Source organism: Chiroxiphia lanceolata, chromosome 13 (assembly GCF_009829145.1).
Source record: "Chiroxiphia lanceolata isolate bChiLan1 chromosome 13, bChiLan1.pri, whole genome shotgun sequence".
NCBI classification, from domain to species: Eukaryota; Metazoa; Chordata; class Aves; order Passeriformes; family Pipridae; genus Chiroxiphia; species Chiroxiphia lanceolata.
In genome coordinates this window covers 8,343,645-8,366,877 of record NC_045649.1, presented here as the reverse complement: position 1 = coordinate 8,366,877, position 23,233 = coordinate 8,343,645, and the positions used below count along the sequence as shown (strand labels likewise).

The following is a 23,233-nucleotide window of genomic DNA, read 5'->3' as shown; positions in this document are numbered from 1 at the left end:
CAGACCCTTCTCCAGCTCCATTACCTTCTCCAGACATGTTCCAGCAAAATCAGACAATCTGAATTTGCTGGTCTCTTTGCTGGTGAGCAGGGCTGGGATCTGGGGAGCTGCCCTGAAGCTCTGTCCGTGTGGCATCCTGGGGTTGTCCCTGCCTGGGCATGGTGGGTGCCCAGCACCTCCCTCACCTTAATACAGAGGGCACCATGCTCTTCTCTTCTCTTGGTTTTCCAGACGAGAGAGGAAGGAGCCTGGTGGTTTGTGCTGCTCCCGCAGCGTTCCCGGGGTTCACTTAGCATGCAAACGGTGTTCCCTGCACAGCAAATTCTGCTTTCAAGTTCAGTGAGTGCTCAGGCTCTGCCTAAATGGGCCTGCTAAAGATATTTTTTGACATTTGAAAATCCTATTAAGGCCGTTCCTCCATCTCCCCTCGCTCCCTCCCTGCTGCCAGCTCACCATGGAGGCTCCGCAAAGGTTTCTTTAGGCGGCCGGGTCACGTCCTGCACAACAGGCCTCGGGAATATGGGTCACAACGAGACGAGGGGAACAAAAAGTATATTGTCCTCGTGTCTTACGCTGATGGCTGATTGAGGGACTCCCTGAACGGACAGTTTAGGGTCTTAATGAGGTACCAAACATGAGGTAATTCAGAATATGCCCCTTTCAGGCTGCATGGCCTGCCAGGAGCGGGTTCCTCGCGCCTGCTCCCGCTCCAGCTCCTCTTTTCCAAGGGCATGGGCCTGGCAGCACGTCCTCAGAGAGGAGTTTGCCACGGTTCCTGTTCCTGTGTGAGTCAGTGATGAAGCCCAAGAGCACACTGTTGATTTTCTTATTTACAAATAATTCTTATAAGTTGAAGCTGTTACTCATTGACTTTAAAGCCAGGGCTGGAGGCTGGAGCAGGTCCATTCAGCCTCTTCTTCTCCAGGCTTTTTAAAATTAAATTTAAAGAAGGATTTCTATTAAATCCTCGTTTTCTGAGAAATTCCTGAAACCAAGAACAGCCTGCAGTGGGACAATCACCAGTTGTGCTGGTAGGTGTATAATTACCTAGGTTTTGGGGAACGGGGATGCAAACAAGTTTGCATACATTGAATTACAGGCTGTGTTTTAATAGTATGTTTTTTAGGTCTTGGCTTGGATCCAGAATTTTTTCGTGCTATTATCCTCTATTTACAGCTTTCAGAAATCAGCTGATGTCACTGCACATATGTTTAGAGCCGTTGCTAAGGTGATTAGCTCCAGAATTCAACGCCTACGCAGCGCTGATGAAAGGCTGAGAAACTGCTCGGCAGCGTCTGTTCGGAGCTTTGTCGGCTGCAACTATTAAGAATCATAAAACAATATTACCCAATTTTAGGGTAAATACGTTGGCCTTGACTGATAATCATGCATCAGGTTTTACAGGAACAGAGGCTTTATCTGGCACGTTTAACTAAACCTGAGAACATTTTTCACCAGGAAGGCATTTAAAATTGCCTCGTTCCTCACTTCCATGAACCTCTGCAAGGTCGGTGTGTTCAGGGTTTCCTCTGCCAGGCAGTGACAGTCCAGGGCCAGGCTAGACGTCTGTTGTCTGTCCCCTGGGCAGGGACACCTTCCACTAGACCAAACTGCTCCAAGCCCTGTCCAACCTGGTCTTGGGCACTTCCAGGGATGGAGCAGCCACAGCTTCTCTGGGCAACCTGTGCCAGGGCCTCACCACTCTCCCAGGGAAGAACTTCTTCCTAATATCTAATCTAAATCTCCCCTTCTTTAGTATAAAGCCATTGCCCCATGTCCTGTCCCTCTAGGCCCTTGTCCAAAGCCCCTCTCCAGCTCTCTTGAAGCCCCATTAGGCACTGGAAGGGGCTCTAAGGTCTCCATAGAGCCTTCTCTTCCCCAGGCTGAACAACCCCAGCTCTCTCAGACCCAGAAATACTCAATCTCTAGTGGGAGTCTGTCCTCTGTGAAAGAAAGAAAGTAATTTACCTTCCTCTCCCCTTGTAGACAACGAGATCAAGTTGCCTTTCCCCCCAGGACTGGGATCCTCTTACCTGCTGAGGTCCTGCTCCCAGACCAGCAGGAGAATACCTTTATTCAGGGCAGAGGAGCCATGAAGTACAATCAAGTTACCCACAGCCTGCGCCAAAAATGGGCCACCAAGTTACATTTCATAGGTGAAAACTCCTTTTTGTTTTAATCAGTGCATTAAATATGTACACAATATCGTCTTTGCAGTCCAAGACACTTTGGTGTCCTTAAAAAAACCCTAAAAATTAAAAATCTACTATTTAAGCTGTGAAAATATGTGGATAAATATATATATGTGTATTTTCCTCCAGTCATCCAATATCATAGATGTTCACAAGCATTTTCTTCCCGGGGAGTTCAGAGCTCTCCCACTGATTATTTTTTCCTTTCCTTTTTTAAAGGAATCTGGCGAAGGCTTGACCTAGTTTGGCTGTCATCACACCGTGAACAGTGCAAGCCTTCACCTAACATAGCTCCCTATATTTTTGTTCTCTGGGCTGTGCAAAAATAGCCACACACAGCCAACAGCTGGGTGTGAGCAGCAGCCACGTGGGATTTGCAAGGACCGGGGCTGGAAAGGGGGTTTGGCTCATTCCTTCCCTGCTCCCAGCATTGCGGGGGGTCGCTGGGAGGAAGCTGGACCTGGTCAGTGAAAGGGGAGCCCTTAAGGGGAATTGTCAAAAGGAGGGAGAGGGACTTTGGACAAGGGTCTGGAGTGCCAGGACAAGGGAGAATGGCCTCCCACTGCCAGTGGGCAGGGTTAGATGGGATATTGGGAAGGAATTCTTGGCTGTGAGGGTGAGGAGACCTTGGCACAGGTTGCCCAGAGAAGCTGTGGCTGCCCCATCCCTGGAATTGTTCAAGGTCAGGGGTCTAGTGGCTGGAGGTGGAACTGGATGAGCTTTAAGGTCCTTTCCAACCCAGACCATTCCCTGATTCTATGAGATGTTTGTGTGCAGAAGTAAAACCTGGTTTACAGCTCCTGTTACCCCCAAAATGTGGAGTTTGGCTGAGGGATCAGGAGCTCCAGCACCCATGGGAAGCACATCCTTGGGCAGTGGTGAACCTTCCTCATCTGGCTCTAGAGCACCTGCATGCCCTGGGCAGGAGGGGACTATCCCTGGAGAGGCCCCCATTGCCTGCCCAAGGTGGTCCATGCACAGTCCAGCCTCACTAAACGTTCTCCCTGCATCTTAAACAAACCAATTCCTGGGATTTCTGGCATGGATTTTTCTTTCCAGAAGTGGGGTTTTTTGAGTGGATCAGCTGGGGACAGTTGTGGTCTTGCTGTGTGGATTCCCACATGCAGGGTCTGTACTGATCCCCTCGGAGGTTTCCAATGAAGGAGAGGAAAGGTGTTGATGAAGCTCATCATCCTTCCATCCAGTCTGCCTTCCAAGCTGTCTTTGTGCCCCTTCCCTCCTCTTCCTCCCTCAGCTTTCCTGTCCTGTGCTCAGGGGTGTTCCCAGGGCTTGGGTAGGGTGAATAGACATTGCATAACCTAGCTCCTGCTCCTTGGGGCCCTGCTTTCGGCCTGGATTCTTTGGAGTACTGGGCTGTCCCCTGCCATCACCTTAAACCTGCTCCCATGTTGCTGGGACATTTAACAGTTCCCACAGAGCCTGTTCCGTGTGTGGGTCACGTGGGGATCTGCATGTGGGGGGGTGCAGCCACGTAAACCCTCCTGGAGATTTGAGCTTTTATTCTGGGAATCCAAATATAGTTCCGTGTGATCGAGTGCTCACGAAGAAATGGAGTAATCCATACTTGGGACAAGTCCAGGGCTTTAAATTCCAAACAGCCTCATTCCTGGCAGCATGTGCTGAGCTGAAGGAGTTGGGAGAGTCAAGGTCTTTGCTTCTGATGGTTTAATTTGGACAATGAGCATCACTTCATAGTGGCGTTTTATTGCATTCGTTTCACTCTTACTTTCCAAAGAATCCTTGTGTTCCATTCAGGCTCCTCCCTTTGGATGCTAATGGACTTCTGCTGGGATTTTGGTGCCTGAGACAATGCCCCCATTCAGGGCCTGATACAACGGGGAGGGGCAGTTCCAATGTCAGTTAATATGCAAAGCCCCATCCTAATCAATGCTTTTTGCGTGTCCTGGTCCCACAGAGTGCTGAGCTGGTCCTTCCTGGTCTGCACGTTTCTGTGCTAAAATAAACGTGTTCCTCACACAGCTTTCAGAAATCAAGGAAAAAAAGTTCCTGGTTCATATATCAGCAAGAGCAGAGCATCTACAGGAGTCGTGGTGGGAGGAGAGCGCTGCAGTGTGGTGGCCACAGCTATTTTTGACTGGCCTTTTTGAAGTAAAACCCACTACGAATAACACTTGGTCCTCGCATCCTTCATCTGTGGGGCAGAGGGACAATGTGGTGCTGAAGGGTGGGGACAGCAAAAGGTGCTACCACAGGATGAGGGTGCTGTGAGGCCCTGGCACAGGTCGCCCAAAGAAGCTGGGCAAAGAAGCTTGAACACTGGAAGTGTCCAAGGCCAGGTTGGATGGGGCTTGGAGCAACCTGGTGTAGTGGAAGGTGTCCCTGCCCATGGCAGGGACTGGAATGTGATGAGCTTTAATGTCCCTTCCAACCCAAACCATTTCAGGATTCTGTGGTTTAATTTGCTGTCATACATCCTAGCAGAGGACCAGCAGAGCCATGTTTTGCTGTAACTCCAATGCCAAAATATCCAGTATATCCCAGTATTTTGTGGGATGTGCTGGGTACATGGATTCAACGCAGTGGAGAAGCGCTGCCTGTCCTTTCAGCCCAGCTCCTGCACAGCCTGCTGTGTCCTGCACAGTATGGCACCTGTATGTCACACAACAATCCTGCATTTTATATAAACCACTGGCTCAGGAACTGCCTGGTTTGTCTTTACCCCCATCTGTCCATACAGCCCTTTGTCCATACACCCTCTGGTCAGTACCCAAAGGAAACAATCACACTTTGTGTTTCACAAGCCGTTTTTAATCTCTTGGCTCAATCCCAGTCACAAGGCTCTGAGGTGAAAGGGTTTAGAGAGACCAGAATGAATTGGGCCCATCCCCATCGGCACCAGGAGGTGGCCACAAGGGATGCAGACCTGAAACAGCCGGACCGTGTGATCCAACATGTCAGGAAGTACAGGAGGCCCCCCTGCTGCTTGAGTTGGCCTTGGGAATGGTCTGGAATGCAGCAGACCCCATGGTGGGAACAGGAGGCTCCGGAGGTCCATCTCTGGTGGCTCCCAGTGATGCAATGCCACTGGATGAGTCTTTTGGCCAGTGGCATTTGAGCCAGTCGGGGCTCATGTGTGGCCTTAAGGACTTTGTCACTCGTGCTGTGTTGGTGTGAAGAGCTGTTTGACCTCTGACAAGTGATGGATTAGCTGGGAAGTGTGGGCTGGAGACCTGGCCCTCAGGTCCCACTGCACTGAGCTGTGACTCTTAGGGGCATCAGTATGGAATCATGGAATGATTTGGGTTGGGAAGGATCTTAAAGCCCATCTCGTTCCACCTCATGACAGGGACAAGTTCCACGAACCACATATCTCTGAGCTACATTCAGGTGTCCTTCAAACCTACACCTGCACTGACTGCCTGGGGAGGAGCTGACTCAGAGCATGTCAGAGGGTAATTATATGTGGAGTTTTCCTTGCCATTTATCTCTTGGACTTCATAGAATTGTTCCCTTTTGCATAGAGGGTGGGGTTGAGGGGGAACACTGAAGGCCCCCATGTGCTGCAGGCCAGGCTGGGGAAGGTGCTGGAGATGTTTCCTGCTCTGGCATCGCTCTCTGATTGCTCTGCCCACCCACCCCAGGTGATGGGCTGCTGCAGTGCAGTGGTTGGTTGGGATGGGGTGGGATAGGTTGGGTGCATTGGGGTGGGATAGACTTTACTCATATGGCACCAAGGTGTTAATATTTTCCCCTGGAATTTTAAATAAATCCCTTCATGTGCAGGCTGGGTTGTGACTCACACCCTTGGGCTGATGGCAGCAGCAGCGTGGTGAGCTTGCACTGAAATGAGGACAGAATTTGGCTTCTTAAGGCTTGTCACGTGTTAAAGATGCAAAAGGATGTAAAGATGCAAAAAAACAAGGATGAGAGAGAGAACCAGTGGGTGAAGTGCTCTGATCCAGCAATTCCTGTCTGTCCAGCTGACAGGGGACTGGGGAGCTGTTTCCAGCTCCAGACCTACAGCATTCCCTGCACACACACATGGTTATGGACACTGTATTATGGCCCAGAACAAGAAACAGGTGCTTATTAACATTAGAGAGCCAGAAAATTGCCCTCTTTGTGTGTGAGTGTATTGCCTCTGTGCTCTGTGAAATGCAGAATGTGTCTTTAAAATGGAAGAAAGTGGAAATGGTGCTGTGAGTGATCTTTGATTCCACTATGGAAACCTGTACTGCTGACTTTTAAAAAGGGGTAAAAACCCCAAAAAGTAAGCTGAATTAAATATGCTGGTTAAAGCTCTTCCGATAAAACCATGTGGCAACGTCTGGGTCCAGGGGAGTAGGGATGTGAAGAGCATTATGGGAAATCTATTTGGGGAGGTCTGAAGAGAGAGGGAGAGGGGAGAAAGTACAACATGAATGAATGACTTGACTTCAAATCTCTGCACTTTAACTTAACTTAGGGAAAATAGGTTGTGACAGTGTATGAGTCATACAGAAACGGCTTGGAAAGGGAGGAGTATGTGAAAATAACTTTGGAATTGGTCAGTGGGGACCTGTACCTACAGAGGCGGGCAGTGAGGGAGGGTACTGGATGGGAATGGAGCACATAAGTCTCATGGAGCTTGTAGTAAGATTCAGTCTCTTCTCCCAGGTAACAAGTGACAGGACAAGAGGAAATGGGCTCAAGTCGTACCAGGGAAAGTTCAGGCTGGACATCAGGAAGAATTTCTTCTTGGAAAGGGTGGTCAGGCATTGGAAGGGGCTGCCCAGGGAGGTGGTAGGGTCCCTATCCCTGGAGATGTTCAAAGAAGGACTGGATGTGGCACTCAGTGCCCTGGCCGGGGTGACGAGGTGGGGGTCAGTCACAGGTTGGACTCAGTGGTTTGGGAGGGCTTTTTCAACCTTATTGATTTTATGATTTTCTGTGCATGGAGCAGATAGGTTCCATGATGAGCCACTGCTTCCCCTTGCTGGTTCATGGGCTCTGGTGGGGCAGGAGGAGGAGGAAGGCTGGGGAAGCCCTTGAAGGTCACTGTGCTCCTGAGCTGCTCGAGGTGATCAGCGTTGCAGAGCAGCACCACGAGCCCTTGACCATTGGAAGAACATGAAAGAGTTTCTGTGCAGATCTATTTATATTGATGATCTCGAGAACACAGTGAATAAAAAGCCCTGGGAGCCGCTGGGGAGTTAATTTCAAGTGTTGTAGATACACAGATGGCTGTTTCCTTCCAAAGATAAGGCCCAGGGAGGGAGGACGGCACAGGCGGATGGACGTGCTCCGGTGCACGGCCCCTCCGGTGCCGGGACACAGGGCAGAAGAGCCCGTTTGGTGGATCAGCACCCTGGGTTGGGCTGTTTCATCCCCAGGCTGTGCTTGCAGGGAACTGAGTGCTCCCATGGGAGCAGGTTTGTACAGGAATCTCATCCAAACCAGGCTCTGACTAACTGATGGTCCTGGTGCATGGAGGCACTGGGTGCTGAGGCCAGGCCAAGTTTAGGATGTGGCTGTGTGAGCCACCCTGGAAAACATCTGAGGTTATAGATGTGAGGTCCCTTATAAAACAGGACTCACACGACAGGCTGCTTACAGGGAAAACTGGGCTGCTGCAGCACCCAGTGCATGCCGAAATCCCTGCCTTGGAAAGCAATCTCAAAGCCTATCTGTCTTGACAGGACCTCTTAATAGCTTACTAATAATGCCTGAAGATTTGCTGGAACTGTGCCATAGCCTTGCTGTGGAATCACAGAATCATGAAATGGTTTGGGTTGGAAGGGACCTTAAAACTCATTCGGTTCCAACCCCCTGCCATGGGAATGAACACCTTCCACTAGACCAGGTTGCTCCAAACCCTGTCCAACCTGGCCTTGGTAGGTTCACAGTGTTCTGCTCTGCTTTCCTCCAAGCTGAGCTCCCCTCAGTTTTCCATGATGAACTAAATCCCCCCAATCTGGGCACCTCAGAAGGTGTATTCCAAGTGACCTGTTGGAGGGAGGCAGCTGGAGTGGGCAGGGAGGGATCTCCTCGGCTCCTGACAAAGGTGCAGCGTTCAGGGATGCTTTGTGTTGGGGTCAAGCCTGTGGGTTCATTATCATCTACAGCCATTTCATCATCAGGAACATGGGAACTGCTTGGATTCCTAAGAATTAAGATTATTGTGTGAATTCCACAAGCAAAAATTCCAGCTCCATAAACATATAGTTTGCTATGACATGGGATTTCTGCCTCTTGGGATGGGGAAGGAGTCATGTAATCCAAACCTACAGCAGTGGATTAAATTCTCATGTACAGGGTATTAAATCTCAGGTCTTGCTCTCATTTTTGGAGGGGAGGGGGATTTCTGGGACAGACCAGCCCATCATTGCTGAACTGAAGAAGGTTTTTAATATAAAATAAAATAGGAATCAGAGTGCTCAGTGCACACCTGGGCATCACCAGAGAATGTTTGTTTGTCCTGACAGCTCTGGGTGTTTCAGAGCATTTGTGAGGGGAAGAAGGATGTCATACCAGGGGAGGTTCAGCTTGGACATCAGGAGGAATTTCTTCCTGGAAAGGCTGGTCAGCCATTGGAAGGGGCTGCCCAGGGTAGTGATGGAGTCCCCATCCCTGGAGGTGTTCAAGGAATGACTGGACGTGGCACTCAGTGCTCTGGGCTGGGTGACAAGGTGTGGATCGGGTACAGGTGGGACTCGATGGTCTTGGAGGTCTTTTCCAACCTCAGTGATTCTGTGAAAGCAAAAGCAAATGGAATCCAAGAGCTTTGCTGGTGAAATATTGCAATGGTCAGTTTTACTGTTGGGAGAATGTGTAGGTGCAGCCAAGCACATGAAGAATTCTTGGGCTAAACAGGGAACAAAATGCAGCACAAGGCTGAGTTTTATAAGTCCAGCAGTGCCAATGTGCTCCAGTGGCCAGGCAGTGCCAGGGTCTCCTCCCGGCCTGTCCTTCTTCCCGCTCCCCCAGGCTCCGCTTACACCGTGTTAATAATTACTAGAATGTACTTTCAGGCAGGTTATTTGTTTTCCCTCCTCATGATGTGCAAGAGCGGATAATGAAATTAATTTGCACACTTGGTGAGTTTGCAAAGCTGGCTTCAGCCACGTTGCCACGATACCACGGCCGTGCCAGCGGCTCCCGGGGCCAGTGTTTGCACAGCCTGGGCAGCCGGCTGCTGTTGTGGGCAAACAGAGCTCAGGGGGAGATGGGGTGTACCCAGCCAGGAGAAATGCTCTCTGCAGAGCCAGCACAGAGCGTGCGGGCTGTGAAACCCCTTCCAGGCTGTGAAACCCTTTCCCAGGCATCAAACCCCTTTCCATTGTGGAGCGTTTAACGCTGCCAGTGCCAATCAGGTCAATGCCAAAGGAAGAAATTCCGGGGTTGCTTCTGCAGGTTGTGGAGCTCATGGTGGGATCACCTGGGCAACCCAGGAGCCCACTGGTGAATTCAGGTGTTGTATTGACCCTTGTCTTTAAGTCCTAAGCCCCGTGTCCACCAGCTCAAGGTGTGTGGTACATGAACCTCAGTGTTTTCCAGGAGCACCAGGCACTGCTCCTTGGAGGTGGCAAGGCTCTGCTGGGCTGATTTCAGTCAGGGGGTGGCTGGTGAGGCTGCTCAGTCCATGGAGGCTCTGGAGAGGTGGCCGGGCTTCACCATGCAGAAGATGGGAACTCAGCTTTGACATTTTCTGTCTCCCTCACCGTTGTGCTTGGCCAGGAGATAAAATCACTTTGAGGCAAGACCTGGTTGAGCTGTTTTCTGTGCCCTAATTCACCACACAGGTAAAGGACCAAGCCAGGAGTGTGAAACTCTGCTGAAGCCCAACACTCCTGTCCTGCTCCCGAGGCCCCTGAGGCTGAACCCTCCACTGGCACCCACTGGGCATCCACCCTCTGACACAGTGGGAGCAGTCTTGGTGTGGCCCCATGCCGGGCTGGGTTCCGCCAGGGTTCCACCCTGGTTTGTGAGGAGCTTTAGTCCTTGGATCACAGACAGAAGCTGGCTGTGCTCACCTCTTGAGACTGTGATTCCTGGGAGGACCGGCAGTGTCCCTTTGCCTGCTGTGATCCTGATGGGAGCGTGTGTGCAGTGTGCCAGGTGCCAGCCACGTCAGCCTGACGCAGACCTGGGGGACCAGGTATAAATAGTACCATTCCACTTGTTCTGTTCCTACCTGTATCGTCATGATCTCTGCTCCAAGGCTTCGCTCCATGGATGTGTTATTTTGTTCTGGCTGCAGCCTGGCTTTGGGCTGCTCTTGGGGCAGAGGCTGCCTGTCAGTTCCGGCTTCTGTTTCCCCCCCAGGGTCACCAAGCCTGACCTTGATCCCTCCTTTCTCCAAATTCTGCTACTGAGTGCCACGTTGTCACACCAGGTCCTCAGCCTGGGGAGCCAGGCAGATCCAGGACACAGCTGGGAGACAGACCTGGCTTTTTAAGGAAGACAAGGAGGTGACAGAGTTTTTTACCACTACCACCCCCCCTTGCCACACTTATATATTGTCTGACTGTTGCCTTTTGGAAGGTGCTGGGGCTCCTTGGCGAGCCATGGTGGAGCTGTGCTGTGGTGCCAGGGACATCCAAAGAGCCACACGCTTCCCACCATGTGTCTGGTCAGCTGCTCCAGGTATTCATAGAATTATGGAGTCATGGAATGGTTTGGGTTGGAAAAGACCTTAAAGCTCATCCAGTTCCACTCCCTGCCATGGTCAGGGACACCTTCCACGAGACCAGGTTGCTCCAAGCCCCGTCCAGCCTGGCCTTGAACACTTTCAGGAACAGAGAATCCACAATGTCGTTGGGTATTCTCAGTTTGACTCGATTTTCAGCCAGTGTTGAGGCAGCAGCTTTATCACAAATTGTCCCAGAGGCCACATGTCCCTTCATTGGGCTCAAAGTCGGGAGGGGCTCTCAGGTTTTTTTGAGGGGGGACACATGTCCTTACAGAAGAATCCATTGAAGCAGGTGCATTCTTACAGCTTGCCATCACTCCTGGTCAGATGGTACCTTCAGTAAGAGCTTTGGAGAGGAGATTGAGTTCCCCCTATATAGGAGCCTACCTGTTTTGGTAAATGCATTCCTATGTTTTCACATACAATAGATCTCCAAAAGCTGTGTAATTTGGGAGCTGGAGCTGGAAGAAGGAGAGCGGCAGGTTTGTGGAGAATTCACCTTGGTTCGATGCTTTGCAAACCAGCAGTGGGGTTGTGCCGTGCCCAAACCTTCTCTGCCAGTCCCTGGACTAGGATGGCCCCTTCCCTTGCTTCTGACGTGTGTCCAGCCGGGGTCCTGGCAGTGAGCTGAGCCAGGTGGGAGCATCCTGGCATCACCATGGCCGTGGGCAGGGACCTGCCGGCACCTGCCACAGCAGAGCCACCGCTTGTTGAACCGAGAACAGGAAAACCAGACGGAGAGTTTGGCTTCTGGAACGAGATGAGCAGAAGTGACGAAGATAACACAGGCAAGGTGCTTCTCCCCTGGCAGTGGAGGGCATGTGGTTTGCTTGGAGAAGCTCGGGATTTGTGTGTTTTCCACGTTGGCTGCAGCACACGGAGCTCCGTGAAAGCCACAGTGAGTGTTTCCTGTCACACAGTGCGCTGAGCAGCAGCGTGGCAGCGAGCTGGCGTCAGCAGCACAGCTCCAACCGGAGCTCAGCTCCCAGCTCGGGCTGAAGTAATGGGGAAATCCGCTGGTGGTATCAGCGTGTTGGGGTTCAGGGAGCTACCATGGCTTTTTCAGTGGTACGGAAAGCATGGTGACAGTTCTGCTGGTGGGGAGGGAGCAGCAGCAATTGAGAAGGAAAGGACCCAGCTCTGAGTGTGGCACCTCATGCATGGCTGCCCAGAACTGTGCATGACAGACCCGCCGTGTGCCCGCTCTCCTGCCCTCCCCTTCCCTTCCCTCTTGCATGGAGCTGTGAATCCAGCAGAAGCCTTTCCCCCCTCCGTAGCCTGGTGCTTGCTCAGCTTTGGCATCATGCTGTGCTGCTCCATGGTGCCTGGTGTGTTAAGGAGAAAGGCTTCCCTGCCGAATGCTGCCCTGGCACAAAGCTGGAACTTCACATGGCCCAGGCTTTTTTCCCCCCTTCCCCAAGTTCCTTCCATGCTTACAGAATTCCAGTTTATAAGCTATGAATCCATCTTTTCATAGAATCCCAGAATGGGATTTAAGGGGCCTCAAAGCTCATCTCATTCCAACCCCTACCACAGGCGGGGACACCTTCCAGTATCTCAGGTTGCTCCAAGCCCCGTCCAACCTGACCTTATGTCCATCTCTGTTCAGTTCTTGCCCTGTCATTTAAAAGCTGCCAGTAACATGGCAAACAAATCTGAGTGTTGCTGCAAAGTGTTTTGTATGCGGATAAAACATTAGTCTGGAACCTGCTGGCCTCGATGGGAGAGGGAAAAGAGGAAAGCAAAGCTTTTGGGTTTGCAGACCCCAAATTAGAGGAAATCAGTGAAGTTCTGTGCTGGATTTTCCCTGAAGCCTGATTCCTTCAGGGCCCCTGTGTGAAATTCGTTCTGTCTGGTCCTTGCTCCTGAATCCACCAAAATATTCCTAAGGTTCCCACGCTGGGAGGAAGCACAAAGATGCTGAGATGGAGAGAGGGATCCTGGGAAGAATTGTGCAAGAACAGGGAGGACAAGGAATGTTTTGCTGCCATTACCACGGATTTTGCTGCTTGCAGCTGGGAGATGTTACTTGTCCACGTTGCGACATCGTGGACTGAAACCAAATTTAAACACAGATATCCCAAAGCATTTGTCCAAATTCCCCGAGGCTCAAGCAGGGATTTCACTGGGGTGTAGCTGGAGTTGCAGAGTCCTCAGGCTGGTCATAGCAGGACCTTCATGCCGAGGGTCTCCTCAACTTGAAGGACCCTGTTCCAGTGGCCATGGCATCTTTTGCAAAATATTTTTGATTTCTTTCTTGTGTAATCAATGTGCTTGGTCTTGATCTCTTCTCAGGTTTAAGGGCATGTTTGAATCGTGGCTTATTTGTAGTTAAAGCTGGTTTTTGTCCTAGACTTTGGCATAGTGAAGCATGTGATGGTGAAAATTGGGCAGGACTGGAGTGAGTCTCAGTTGGGGTTTACTGCAAGGTGTGTGCCCATTATATGTGTGTGTGTCTGTGCGTGTGTGGGCATGTGCATGTGTATGTGCAGATATGGACACAGGGAATATGGAGTATTTATGGAATTAAAGCAGGACCTTGTCTCTGTTCAGCTATGTCACATCAGTTCCAGTTCTGAGTGCCTGAGAGTGAGCAGGGCACAGAGTTATTGGTGATGAGGCCATGTAACAGCGATACCTGTGCTCATTTAAATGGCCAAAAATGAGCCCAAATGCATCTTCGTCCTGCCACCTTCCCAAGCCTTCCTGTTGTGCAGCCAAGCAGTAGATGGGGCTCTTAGGAGCCAGCATGAGCTTTCTGTAGGAATGGTGTTTGTCCTGCAGCTTCCACTTGGGACAGGGCATTAGTGCCAGGAGTGGGAAGGTGGAATATGTGCAGGTGGGAACATGGAGGAGGGAGCAGGGTGGCAGCAGACCCTGCCAGCCCCAGGTCCCCAGTGCCACCAGCAGGGTGGGTGGCTCCAGTCTCTGCCAGGGCACCAACAGCCGCTGGTGCTTCATCTGTCACCCTTCAGTCCATGTGATTCAGCGTCAAACCAAGGACAGCAGTGGTCAGGAATTGTCTATGCTAACTTGTTTCTCTGTCTTGAAAATCGGATCCAGCCCGTTTTTGGGGCTTAGCTGGTACTCTTGAACCCCGTAAGCTGCACTTCAGTGGAGCAATCCACAGCCCCAGCTCCATGCTGGGCATGGGGGGCAGAGCCCAGTGCCCCAAACTGTCCTGGGAACGCAGTGGATTCTGCAGATTTGTGTTTAAATTTTACCAGGATAAAGCAGCCCAAGGGATTCTCTGTCTTTCTCTGCTGGTGGGACTTTCAAGACCCTGCTCTCATCCCTGTGAGCTGCAAGTGAAGGCTTCGCCATCCCCAAACTTCTCAGCTCATCAGGGTTGCATTTCTTCCCTGTTTTCTGTGTGCAGGGTAGTTTGGGCTGTGTTTTTCCTCCCGTGTGCAGCAGCAGTGGAAATATCTGTGTGAAGTTGATCACGGTTTTAAAGGAGGTTGTTGTGCAGGAACTCCGGCAGCGACTGTGTTGGCAGACACAGCTCTTCCCTGGCTGATGCCTGATAGATTTCTGTGCAAAGCAGAGATGGGCAAAGCACAGAGTCCTCCTTCTCCAGCAGGTTTAGGTCCAAGCTGGTGATTTGGAGCCATCCTGGAGAGGACAGCAGTGTGATAATCACTCTCCCACCCTGGATAACAGTGGGGTGGTGGGACCCTACACTGCTCCAGCCTTCCTGTAGCATTGTGGCTGCTCCAGAGGTTTCCTCATCGCAGCTGATCCCGCTCCCAGAGCACAGCTCGGAGCACTGACTCAAACTACAGTTTTGTAACCTTGGCCAGGAACCAGATCATCCATCGGCAGCATCCAGAAGTGGAGCAATACCAGAGGCAGCTGCATACAGATAATTGAGGGAAGGGTTTGTGGGAAAAACTGCTCCCGGAGAAACCGCACAGGCAGAGTGGCTGCTCGTGGGTGCAAGGCACTGTCAGGGCTCGCTCCTAGTTCGGACTTTGTGTCTCCCAAGAACGGTCCCAGCTGGAGGATTCTGAGTCACAGTGTGGTTGGGCAGAAATGTCCAAATATAATCCTGTTAAATAGCAACACTTGGTGTAATAAAAGTATGTGGAGCTGTCAGAATTTGGGACTGTTGACCTCCTACTGGGGCAGGAGAAGACACTGGCAGGTCACAGGTATGGGGTTGTGGTTGGAATTCAACCCTTGGCAGGAATGGGTTTGTGTAGTGGGTCGTCGCCAGAGAACTGTGGAGGAGCCGGACGTTCGTGGAGCCCAGTGAGGTCATGGGCATGATCCTGACCATGGCCCTTGGAGACGTGGTGCAAATCCATGTGCAGGCCGAGCTGCTCTGCTGTGTTGTTTTCTGCAGGTCAGGAGGAACACCAGGAAGGGACATCTGTTCCACAGATGATTGAAATACTAAGAGCTGCCATAATTCAGTAATATTATTTAATTCAGTTTAATTTAAGTAACTTAGGCTGCAGGATTGTTGTTTTTTATTACAGTGAGGGTGGGGAGGCCCTGGCACAGCTCTGGCTGCCTTGTCCCTGGAAGTGTTAAAGGCTGGGTTGGACTGTGCTTGGAGCAACCTTGTCTAGTGGAATGTGTCCCTGTCTGTGGCAGGGGATTGGAATTAGATGGTCTTTAAGGTTACTTTCCCAGTCTGGGATTCCATGATTCCAACATAGTAAGTTTACTTGGCTGGCGTGTATTTGAGAGGGCAGCAAGCCTTGCCCAAGCCAGCTGTGAGTCGTTGCAGGATATCAGGAGGTCAGGAAACACTAGGAAGTAAGGCAGAATAAATATTTGGGAAAGGTGGAAGGAAGGACAGTTACTGGGGACCAGTTAGTGATGTTGAGAACAGGAGAGGAGAAGCTGTGCAAAGAGGTGAATGAAGATGTTTCATATCTAAGAACTCCTGATAATGGGGGACATCCCCCTTCGAAAGCCAGGAACAAGCAGATAACAGGTTCCCCATGGTAAGGAAAGATGTGGAGTTGAAGGTGAGGACACGACGGAGCTGCGAGACCAGGAGAGCATTCTTTCCCATGGAAAACACAGGGCTCTCTCCATTGCCCTTTTTTGGGTCCTAAGAATTATTAGCACCTTGCACTGCACTATCTCATTTAATAGCTAATCTCTGTGATTACCCATTGTCAGGTGCTGAAGAAACCACCTGTGTTTGTTGTGCAGGTTTGCAGGGCTCCTGCTACTCCTGGCCCTGTGTACTCACCGTGGAAAACCATGGACTTTACTCCTCCGGAGTGGGGCTGGAGCACAAAGAACAATTGTTCCTTGTTCCCCAAACTGCACGTCCCGCTAGTGCTCACAGGCAGCTTCAGGGACTAATTGTGGGTCGTGTTGGCCAAACAGGTGAAGGATAAACTGGTGGGGAGTAGGTGCTTGGGAGCATGTTGGTGGAACAGCCTGAAGGTGTTCCTGCCCATGGCAGAGGGTGGAACAAGATGAGCTTTAAGGTCCTTTCCCACCCAGACAGTTCTGAGATTGTATGGTTCTGCATGTTGAAAGACCTCAACTCTTGATTTTCTCCCCTTGCTTTCCAGTGCTGGGGGTGTATGTCAAATTCTGGGTGTGAGATTATTTTAAGGCAATTTTCAAAGATTTAAGACACCTGTTTTTCTGGGACAGAGTCCTTAAAAGGAGCCTGAGGTATTAAAATTTTCATTTTTCACGAGGTTTGTTCCTATTCCAACCTTTTCAGACCAAACAAATGTGTTGAATCTGTGCAAATAGTGTCTGGGGCTCTAATTGCACTGGGGGGTTTGCATGGGCAGGAGCCTGCAGCCAACTCCCTCCTTATTTTCTGGCATTGAAGGAAGGCCCCATGATCTTTTTTACTCCAGGCTGGCGGAGTCTGGGCAGACTCTGATGCACAGATCGTGCACATGAGCTCATTTGTTGTGGCTTCAGCTTGAATGCAGGAGTTTGGCTGCTCTGCGGGAGGGCAGGGATGGAGGGCTGGGATGGAGGACTGGGACCAGCAAAGCTGTGGAAAGCTGCCATTCCCCCTTGGAGATACATCTGAAAGTGTTCTTTATTCCTCTCTGTGAGGGTGGTGAGGCCCTGGCACAGGTTGCCCAGAGAAGCTGTGGCTGCTGCATCCCTGGAAGTGTCCAAGGCCAGGTCGAACGGGGCTTGGAGCAACCTGGTCTAGTGGAAGGTGTCCCTGCTGGGGGTGGAACTGGATAAACTTTGAGGTCCGTTCCATCCAAACCATTCCATGATCCTATTCTGTGATTCGTTTGAGGTCCTCAGTGGTGTTTGCATTTCCCTTGTCACAGATATGGTTGTTGGTGTGTTGCTTGCTGGGCCCATGAGGAAAGAGGGATGGGGATGGGGGAATTTAAATGTACATGGAATCCGTTTGGTTTGTTAACGAGAAATCTCCTCTCCTGTTGGGCATGATGTTGGCGTTGTCTGGCTGGGGCTGGAGTGGGCTCTGTCCATGTTCCTCTGTGCCTGTCCCAGTTTGCTGTCACCGTCACTGGGAGCCTGGTCCTGGCAAACAGGAGCAGCTGGTCCCATACTGCCTCCCAGATGTCCTGAGCTTGAAGCCAGTAGTGCTCTCCTCCTCCAAGGGACAGATGAACCCTTCCCTCCCTTCCCTCCCTTTTGGGATCATTGCTGTTTGAGGTCCTCCACAGAAGTGTTTGTTCTCAGTGTGTGGCTTTGGCTTGGTGTACCCTGGGCAAAATAAACCCCGTTTTCAATTGATTCCTCAGCCCAGCAAGGGGAGAGGATCGTGGGTGGGTGGGCATGGCCACGGCTGGCTCTGCAGAGCTCTGCTGTTCTCAGCTGGCCTCGCTCTGCATGGCTCCAGCCCCACTCCTGGTCATGCTCCCGATGGTCCTGTTCTCCATCATCTGGGAAGGTTCTAGGGGATGCTGTGGGGGCTGTGACCCCCATCTACCAGCCCCTGGCAGTGTCCAGGAGCGCCCTAGGTCTGGGGCGGGGGGAACTGGACTGGGTGTCATCTCTGCTTTTCCAGCTTTCTCCCAGCTAGCCAAGTCCCGTGTACCATACTCTGTGGGTCAGGACCACCATGGCCTTCTGTGCTGGAACCAGCCATCCTGAAACAGCAGGAGCTGCCATGCCCAGACTGGTCCATCCCAGGGCAGGCTCCCCCTCTCCATTCACCGCTTTCCCAGGGGATTGTGTGGGATCCAAGCTTTCCAGCAGTGGGGGCTACTGTGACCATGCTGGGGCCTGGTGAGCACCAGGCTGGCTGTGCAGCCAGGGCTGGACACTGGCCAGGGGGGAAACAGCTCCTTTGTTTTCCAGGAGAAGTACAAGGGATTATATTCCCTTGAGCTCACTCAGAGTCTTCCACTTCTTATTGTACGGTGACATGGAATCAGCTCCTTGGAGGAGCTTAGTTAATTGTTTATGAAATAGGAAGGGTGCTGGTTATCTCTGGTAGGGAGGTGAGCTGGAGAAGGAGGTCGTGGAAGAGGGGTGCTCATCCAACTCCTGAATTAGGAGGGTTTGAAGCCAGTCATTCTGCAGCCCTAGATTTGTGACTCTGTGCTGTGCCTGGGGGTGGCTCTTCCAGCCAGGAACGTGTACCTCCCCTCTGACTCTGATAAAACGTGCTTCAAAATGAAACGAACTTATTAATCGTGCTTAAAAATGAAAGGAAGGCTGCGGCGTTGTCGGCAATTGTTGTGCAAATGTGATACTCCCTGCAAGCTGTGGAACAGGCCAGGGCTGTGTTTACCCGGAGAGGCAGTGGCTTTCCAAGTGTAATGAGTCAGCTCTGCGAACAGAAGGGGCGCAGAATTAATCTGGCATCCGTCTGGCCTTTTCTCAGTTAAACAGGTTTTAGAAGCTCCATGTGAATAGGTACCTACCCCTGGTACAAACAGCCACAAAGACTTGGGAGTGGGCACAGGTTTTTTGAGAATAAATTGGCAGCATGCAGGTCATGGAGCCGTTTGAGCGAGGCACTGGTGGCAATGTGGGGTTGATTTTTGGCTGCAGGTGGGAGCAGAGCGTGTCCCAGTCCCAGCCTGCTCACTGTCAGCAGAGCTGAAGCTGCTCGGAAAGTGTAAATAAATTTCCGTTGCCCAGCACTTCATCTGAATTTCCACCTCTTAGGTTTGCAGTGAATTTTGAAGGGAATATTGTCCTCTGCTCCTGCCTCCTCCCAGGCACACACTCCTTTCTCCTTTACCTACACCTTAATGAGGCCCAGTAGGTGAAACTGAGGGGAAATAATTCTCTAATTTTACCAGCTGGCTAATGATGCCTGACAGAGTGAGGTTCTTGAGGCTGGGAATGGCTGGAGCTGCTCCTGGAGCCTGGGGGTGATGGTGTGGGGGAGCTCTGGGGCCAGAGCCCCTTGCCTTGGCCAGGGGTTTGGTGAACTCCAGCCCCTCCATGCTGACAGTCCAGGAATGGCTGAGCTGCCTTTTTAAGGTGCTGTTTGCATTGGCCCTGGTGTGCTGAACCCTGGCACTGTCTCTGAGGAGTGAAGAGCAGAAATGTGGAGACACAAATCTCTGCAGGCATTCCCTCACTCAAACAGGTTTTCTTTTTCCTTAGTTCTTTATGGGCACGCTGGGTTATTAGACTGAATTTTCTGCACTTCCCCCCTTCTTGCTGCCCAGCTGTGGCAAGGAGGAGAGTGGATCAGCCTTCTCCTGTCTTAGCCAGTTCAGGTCCTTTTTCTGCTCTCCCAGCTAGAAGGAAAGGGCTGTGGACTGCTGTTTGGGAGTCCCAAAGCTCAGCACCACAGCTGTCCCCACATTGAGCAGGGGGACAGAGGGAGGTCTCTGTCCCCAAAGCTTCATTCCTAAACATGGATAACCACCTTCCCATAGTCCAGGCAGAGGAACTGGGGCTGAGAATTAGCCACCTTGGGAAGCACAGTCACCTAGTGCTGGGACTGTCTGTGCCTAGTGCTTTGGTCTGGGAATTTGTGCTGCTGCTGGGCTGCGATGAGGCCTCTGAACCACGTCTTTTTTTAAAAAAAAACCACAAACCAACCCAAAGGGCCCCAAAGCCTCTGAAGCATAAATAAATTTGAAAGCCTCTGAAGCATTTAAATTTGAAAGGGATTTCCAGGGAACTTCTGAAATACATGGCTGATGAAAGCACCACTCTTGAGTTCCTTCAGCCTGTAACCCCTGTCCTGCCCTGCTGCAGGTGTGGGATCCAGCACCTGCCAAGGTGGTGCCAGGCTCTCCCAGGACATGGTTCAAGCTGCTTCAGCCAGGGCTGGCAGGAGGCTTTGGGTTCTGTCCTGTCCCCTCCTTTCTCCTTTCTCCTCTCTCTTCTCTTCTCTCCTCTCTTCTCTGCTTTTTCTCTCTCCCCGCCCCCAGAATTCCCATCTCGTGATGGAGCACTGCATGACTTTGTTCCTGGACAATTTCCTGCAATTGTAGCTCTGCAGAGCTGCTGGTGTCAGACGTTAATGGGTGCGATGTTAGTCCTGGCAGGTGACAATCAGCTGGGGAAAAGTTCCCAAAAGTGCCCTGTTTGTGCCATTCCAGCCTCAGTCCAAGGAGCCCGTTGCTGTTGGGGTTGCTGGGGGTCACTTCTCGCAGATATCCCATTGCACGGGTGCTTTCCAGCCTCTGGTCTCAGGAGAGGAGATATTTTTGTTCACCTAAAAGGGCCTTGGCTGCTGTTCCTGATCCCTGTTACAGCTCGTGCCTCCCTCTATTTCAGATGTCAGTTGTTGTTCCAGCCCTGTAACCAGGCAACACACACCAGAGCAGGAGCGCTTTGTACCCTCTAGGTTGGCTCACCTGGGCCAAGGTGTGGCACCAGAGCCAGAGCTGGGATGTCAAACAGCCCTGGGAAGGTTCTGACCACTCTGTCCTTTCTGGTCTCGTAGTGGCAGCTTGTTCAAAAAGTGCATTTTTTTATGTAGGTTTTTGTAATTTGTGTCGGTCTTGCAAGTGTCTGGGCGTTCAGTGTGGCAAACTGGGGGAGCAGGGCTGTCCCTGCCTCAGGGTTATCCCGTGTCCCTGCGCTCTGGATGGAGCTGCAGCTCCGGGAAGCTTTGTGTAGGCTTGGAATCTTGCTGTGGATGAAGAGCAGGAGAGACGTCTCTTTGCTGGGAAGTTATCTGTTCTAGGCTATTCCTTGCACATGGAACAAGCCATACTTGCAGCTGCAGGTCCCAACTTGCCTCTCTCGGGGTCAACCTCTTCTCCCAGGCAACAAAGATAGGATGAGAGGACACAGCCTCAAGCTGTACCAGTTGATGTTCAGGTGGATATCAGGAGGAATTTCTTTGTGGAAGGTGTTGTCAGGCATTGGAAGAGGCTGCCCAGGGAGATAGTGGAGTCCCCATCCCTGGAGGTGTTCAAGGAATGACTGGACTTGGCACTCAGTGCTCTGGGCTGGTTGACGAGGTGGGGGATCAGTCACAGGTTGGACTCAATGGTCTTGGGAAGGTCATTTCCAACATATATGATTCTATAATTCCATATGTGATTCCTCGCAACACCTCTTACTTATTGGGAAGGTGGCAGAAGCCCACAATGGCTTTTCCCACATATGAGGGTGCTCTGCCATCCTGGGGCTGCCATCCAAGGATTGGGAGGGGTTGTATCCCCATGGGAAGTGCCTTGCCTTTCCCCTCTGCAGTGGGAAGATCCTTCTGAGATGTCTGACCTTCCTTTTCCTCTCTCCCAACAGACGGTCGATGATGAGGCGATGGCAGCATAAATGAAGATCAAGTAAGGAAGGCAGAACGATGCCCAAGGGTGGGTGTTCTAAAACACCACAGTCAGAAGATTTCTCTCTCAGCAACGACATGGTGGAGAAACAAACGGGGAAAAAGGTTTGTGTTTGGGTTGTCTTCCTTCCTTTGGGAATGCTGCTCCTGGAGCCTGATGTCTCCAAGCCATGGAGTGTTTCACATGGTGGGAGGTTGCCATGGGCTTTTATCCTGGGAATGACATTGGTGCTCTGCCAGCTCACGGGGTCCATGTTATTCCTCTGTGGCTGCAGTCCTTCCCAGGAAATGCTATGACCACCTGGACCCGACTTGGCTGAGCAACAGGAGATGCTTTGGAAGATGCTCTTCTGCAGTACTGTGCATTTTTAGAGGTTTCTTCACTGAGCTGTGGAAGGCCCAAGTGATGCAGTGATGGTGCAAGTGTGTGCTGGGCTAGGGAGGAGCTTCTTCTCCTCCTCCTCCAGATGGAAATGTCGTGTCCGTGTCAGGCTGAGCTGGTCTTGCTTCCCTCAGCAGTGTGGGCTGACCAGGTCTCAGCCTGGGAGCTGCTCTGCTGAAATTGCTGCTTCTGGGCTTTATTTGAGGTGTTTGAGTTTTGGTGTGGCTTGATGTGAAGCTACTGAGATGAAATCTGAGTTGAAGGATAAATAAGTTCACACTTCTCCTCTTCATTCCCAGATTCTTGTTTTGCTCCGGGCATGAGCTCTGCCTCCTCTCATTCAGCTTTTCCCCCTTCTCAGTATCAGTCATTTCCAGTCAATAGTTTTGCAGAAATCTGGGTGCAGATTTAAATAAACATGAAAACCTACATCTACCGAATTCTGCTAAGGAAACAGATCTCATCCACTTCCCTTTCATCTCCTTGCTCCAGTTTCTCAGCATTCCCCCAGGAGTTTCTGCCTGGGAGCTGAAGCTGAACGTGGCAAGCCCCAGCTCCGTCACTTCCCCTGCAATCCCTCCCGTGGTGATGGCAATAACTCCTCGTGTGATTGAGCTCATATTACTGACAAAACAAGGAAAATGCCAAATAGCCAGCAGGAAAATCCCAGGAAGGATTTGGTTATGGAGCACGTTAGTAGCATCTGCCGCGTTCCCCTTTCTGTGTCATCGTGCATGCACAGGTCGGTGCAGGAGTGTTGTGGGCACAGCGTGGGGCTTCTAGGAGGGAGCAAAATCTGGGATCAGGAGTATTGAGAGAGAACAGCTGTCCTGGAGCATGGGGAAGATGCCAGCGTTTACCCTGGCAAACAAGGATATGTAAATACAGGGCTGGTCTGTGCCGGGTAAGAAGCTTAATGCTGGCGCAGGTGCTTGTGCAGGGAGAGGATCAGTTGGAATATGAATCAGCTCCCATTTTATTTCATCCACTCCCGGCAGCTTAAAGGCTGCGTGTTATTTACAGAGCAGGTTTGTCGAGCGGCGCGGGGGACGCCGGGAGCCAGAGTTATCTCCCGCTGGCTACAGAACTAGGACACAATTTTCTGCCTCCCATTCAGAGGTGTCGGCACAGACCCGAGGAGTGGCACTGAGAGGGACGGGGCAGAGCTTTCTGCTCACTTAATTCTGGCCTTTTCAAAGGAGGAGATGCTCACAGGCTCTTGTCTTCCCAGGACTGAGCTGAGATCCAGCCCGAGTGGCCAAAGGATCCGTTTCTCCCTGTTTCTGGTTCATTCTGCAGCTGAGCTGGAGCAGTGA

At 51.4% G+C, this 23,233-nt stretch overlaps 1 protein-coding gene across 3 annotated transcripts in view; it reads left to right on the top strand.

Moving 5' to 3' along the window:
- The window catches only part of ANKRD11 (ankyrin repeat domain 11), a 134,706-nt gene that overhangs the window by 80,009 nt on the left and 31,464 nt on the right, over positions 1-23,233 (top strand). For all 3 annotated transcript variants that reach the window (XM_032701222.1, XM_032701223.1, XM_032701224.1), the window contains exon 3: positions 21,496-21,640. In XM_032701222.1, the coding sequence (XP_032557113.1) occupies positions 21,554-21,640 (87 nt within the window). In that variant the 5' untranslated portion in view covers positions 21,496-21,553. The remainder of the gene's footprint in view (positions 1-21,495; positions 21,641-23,233) is intronic.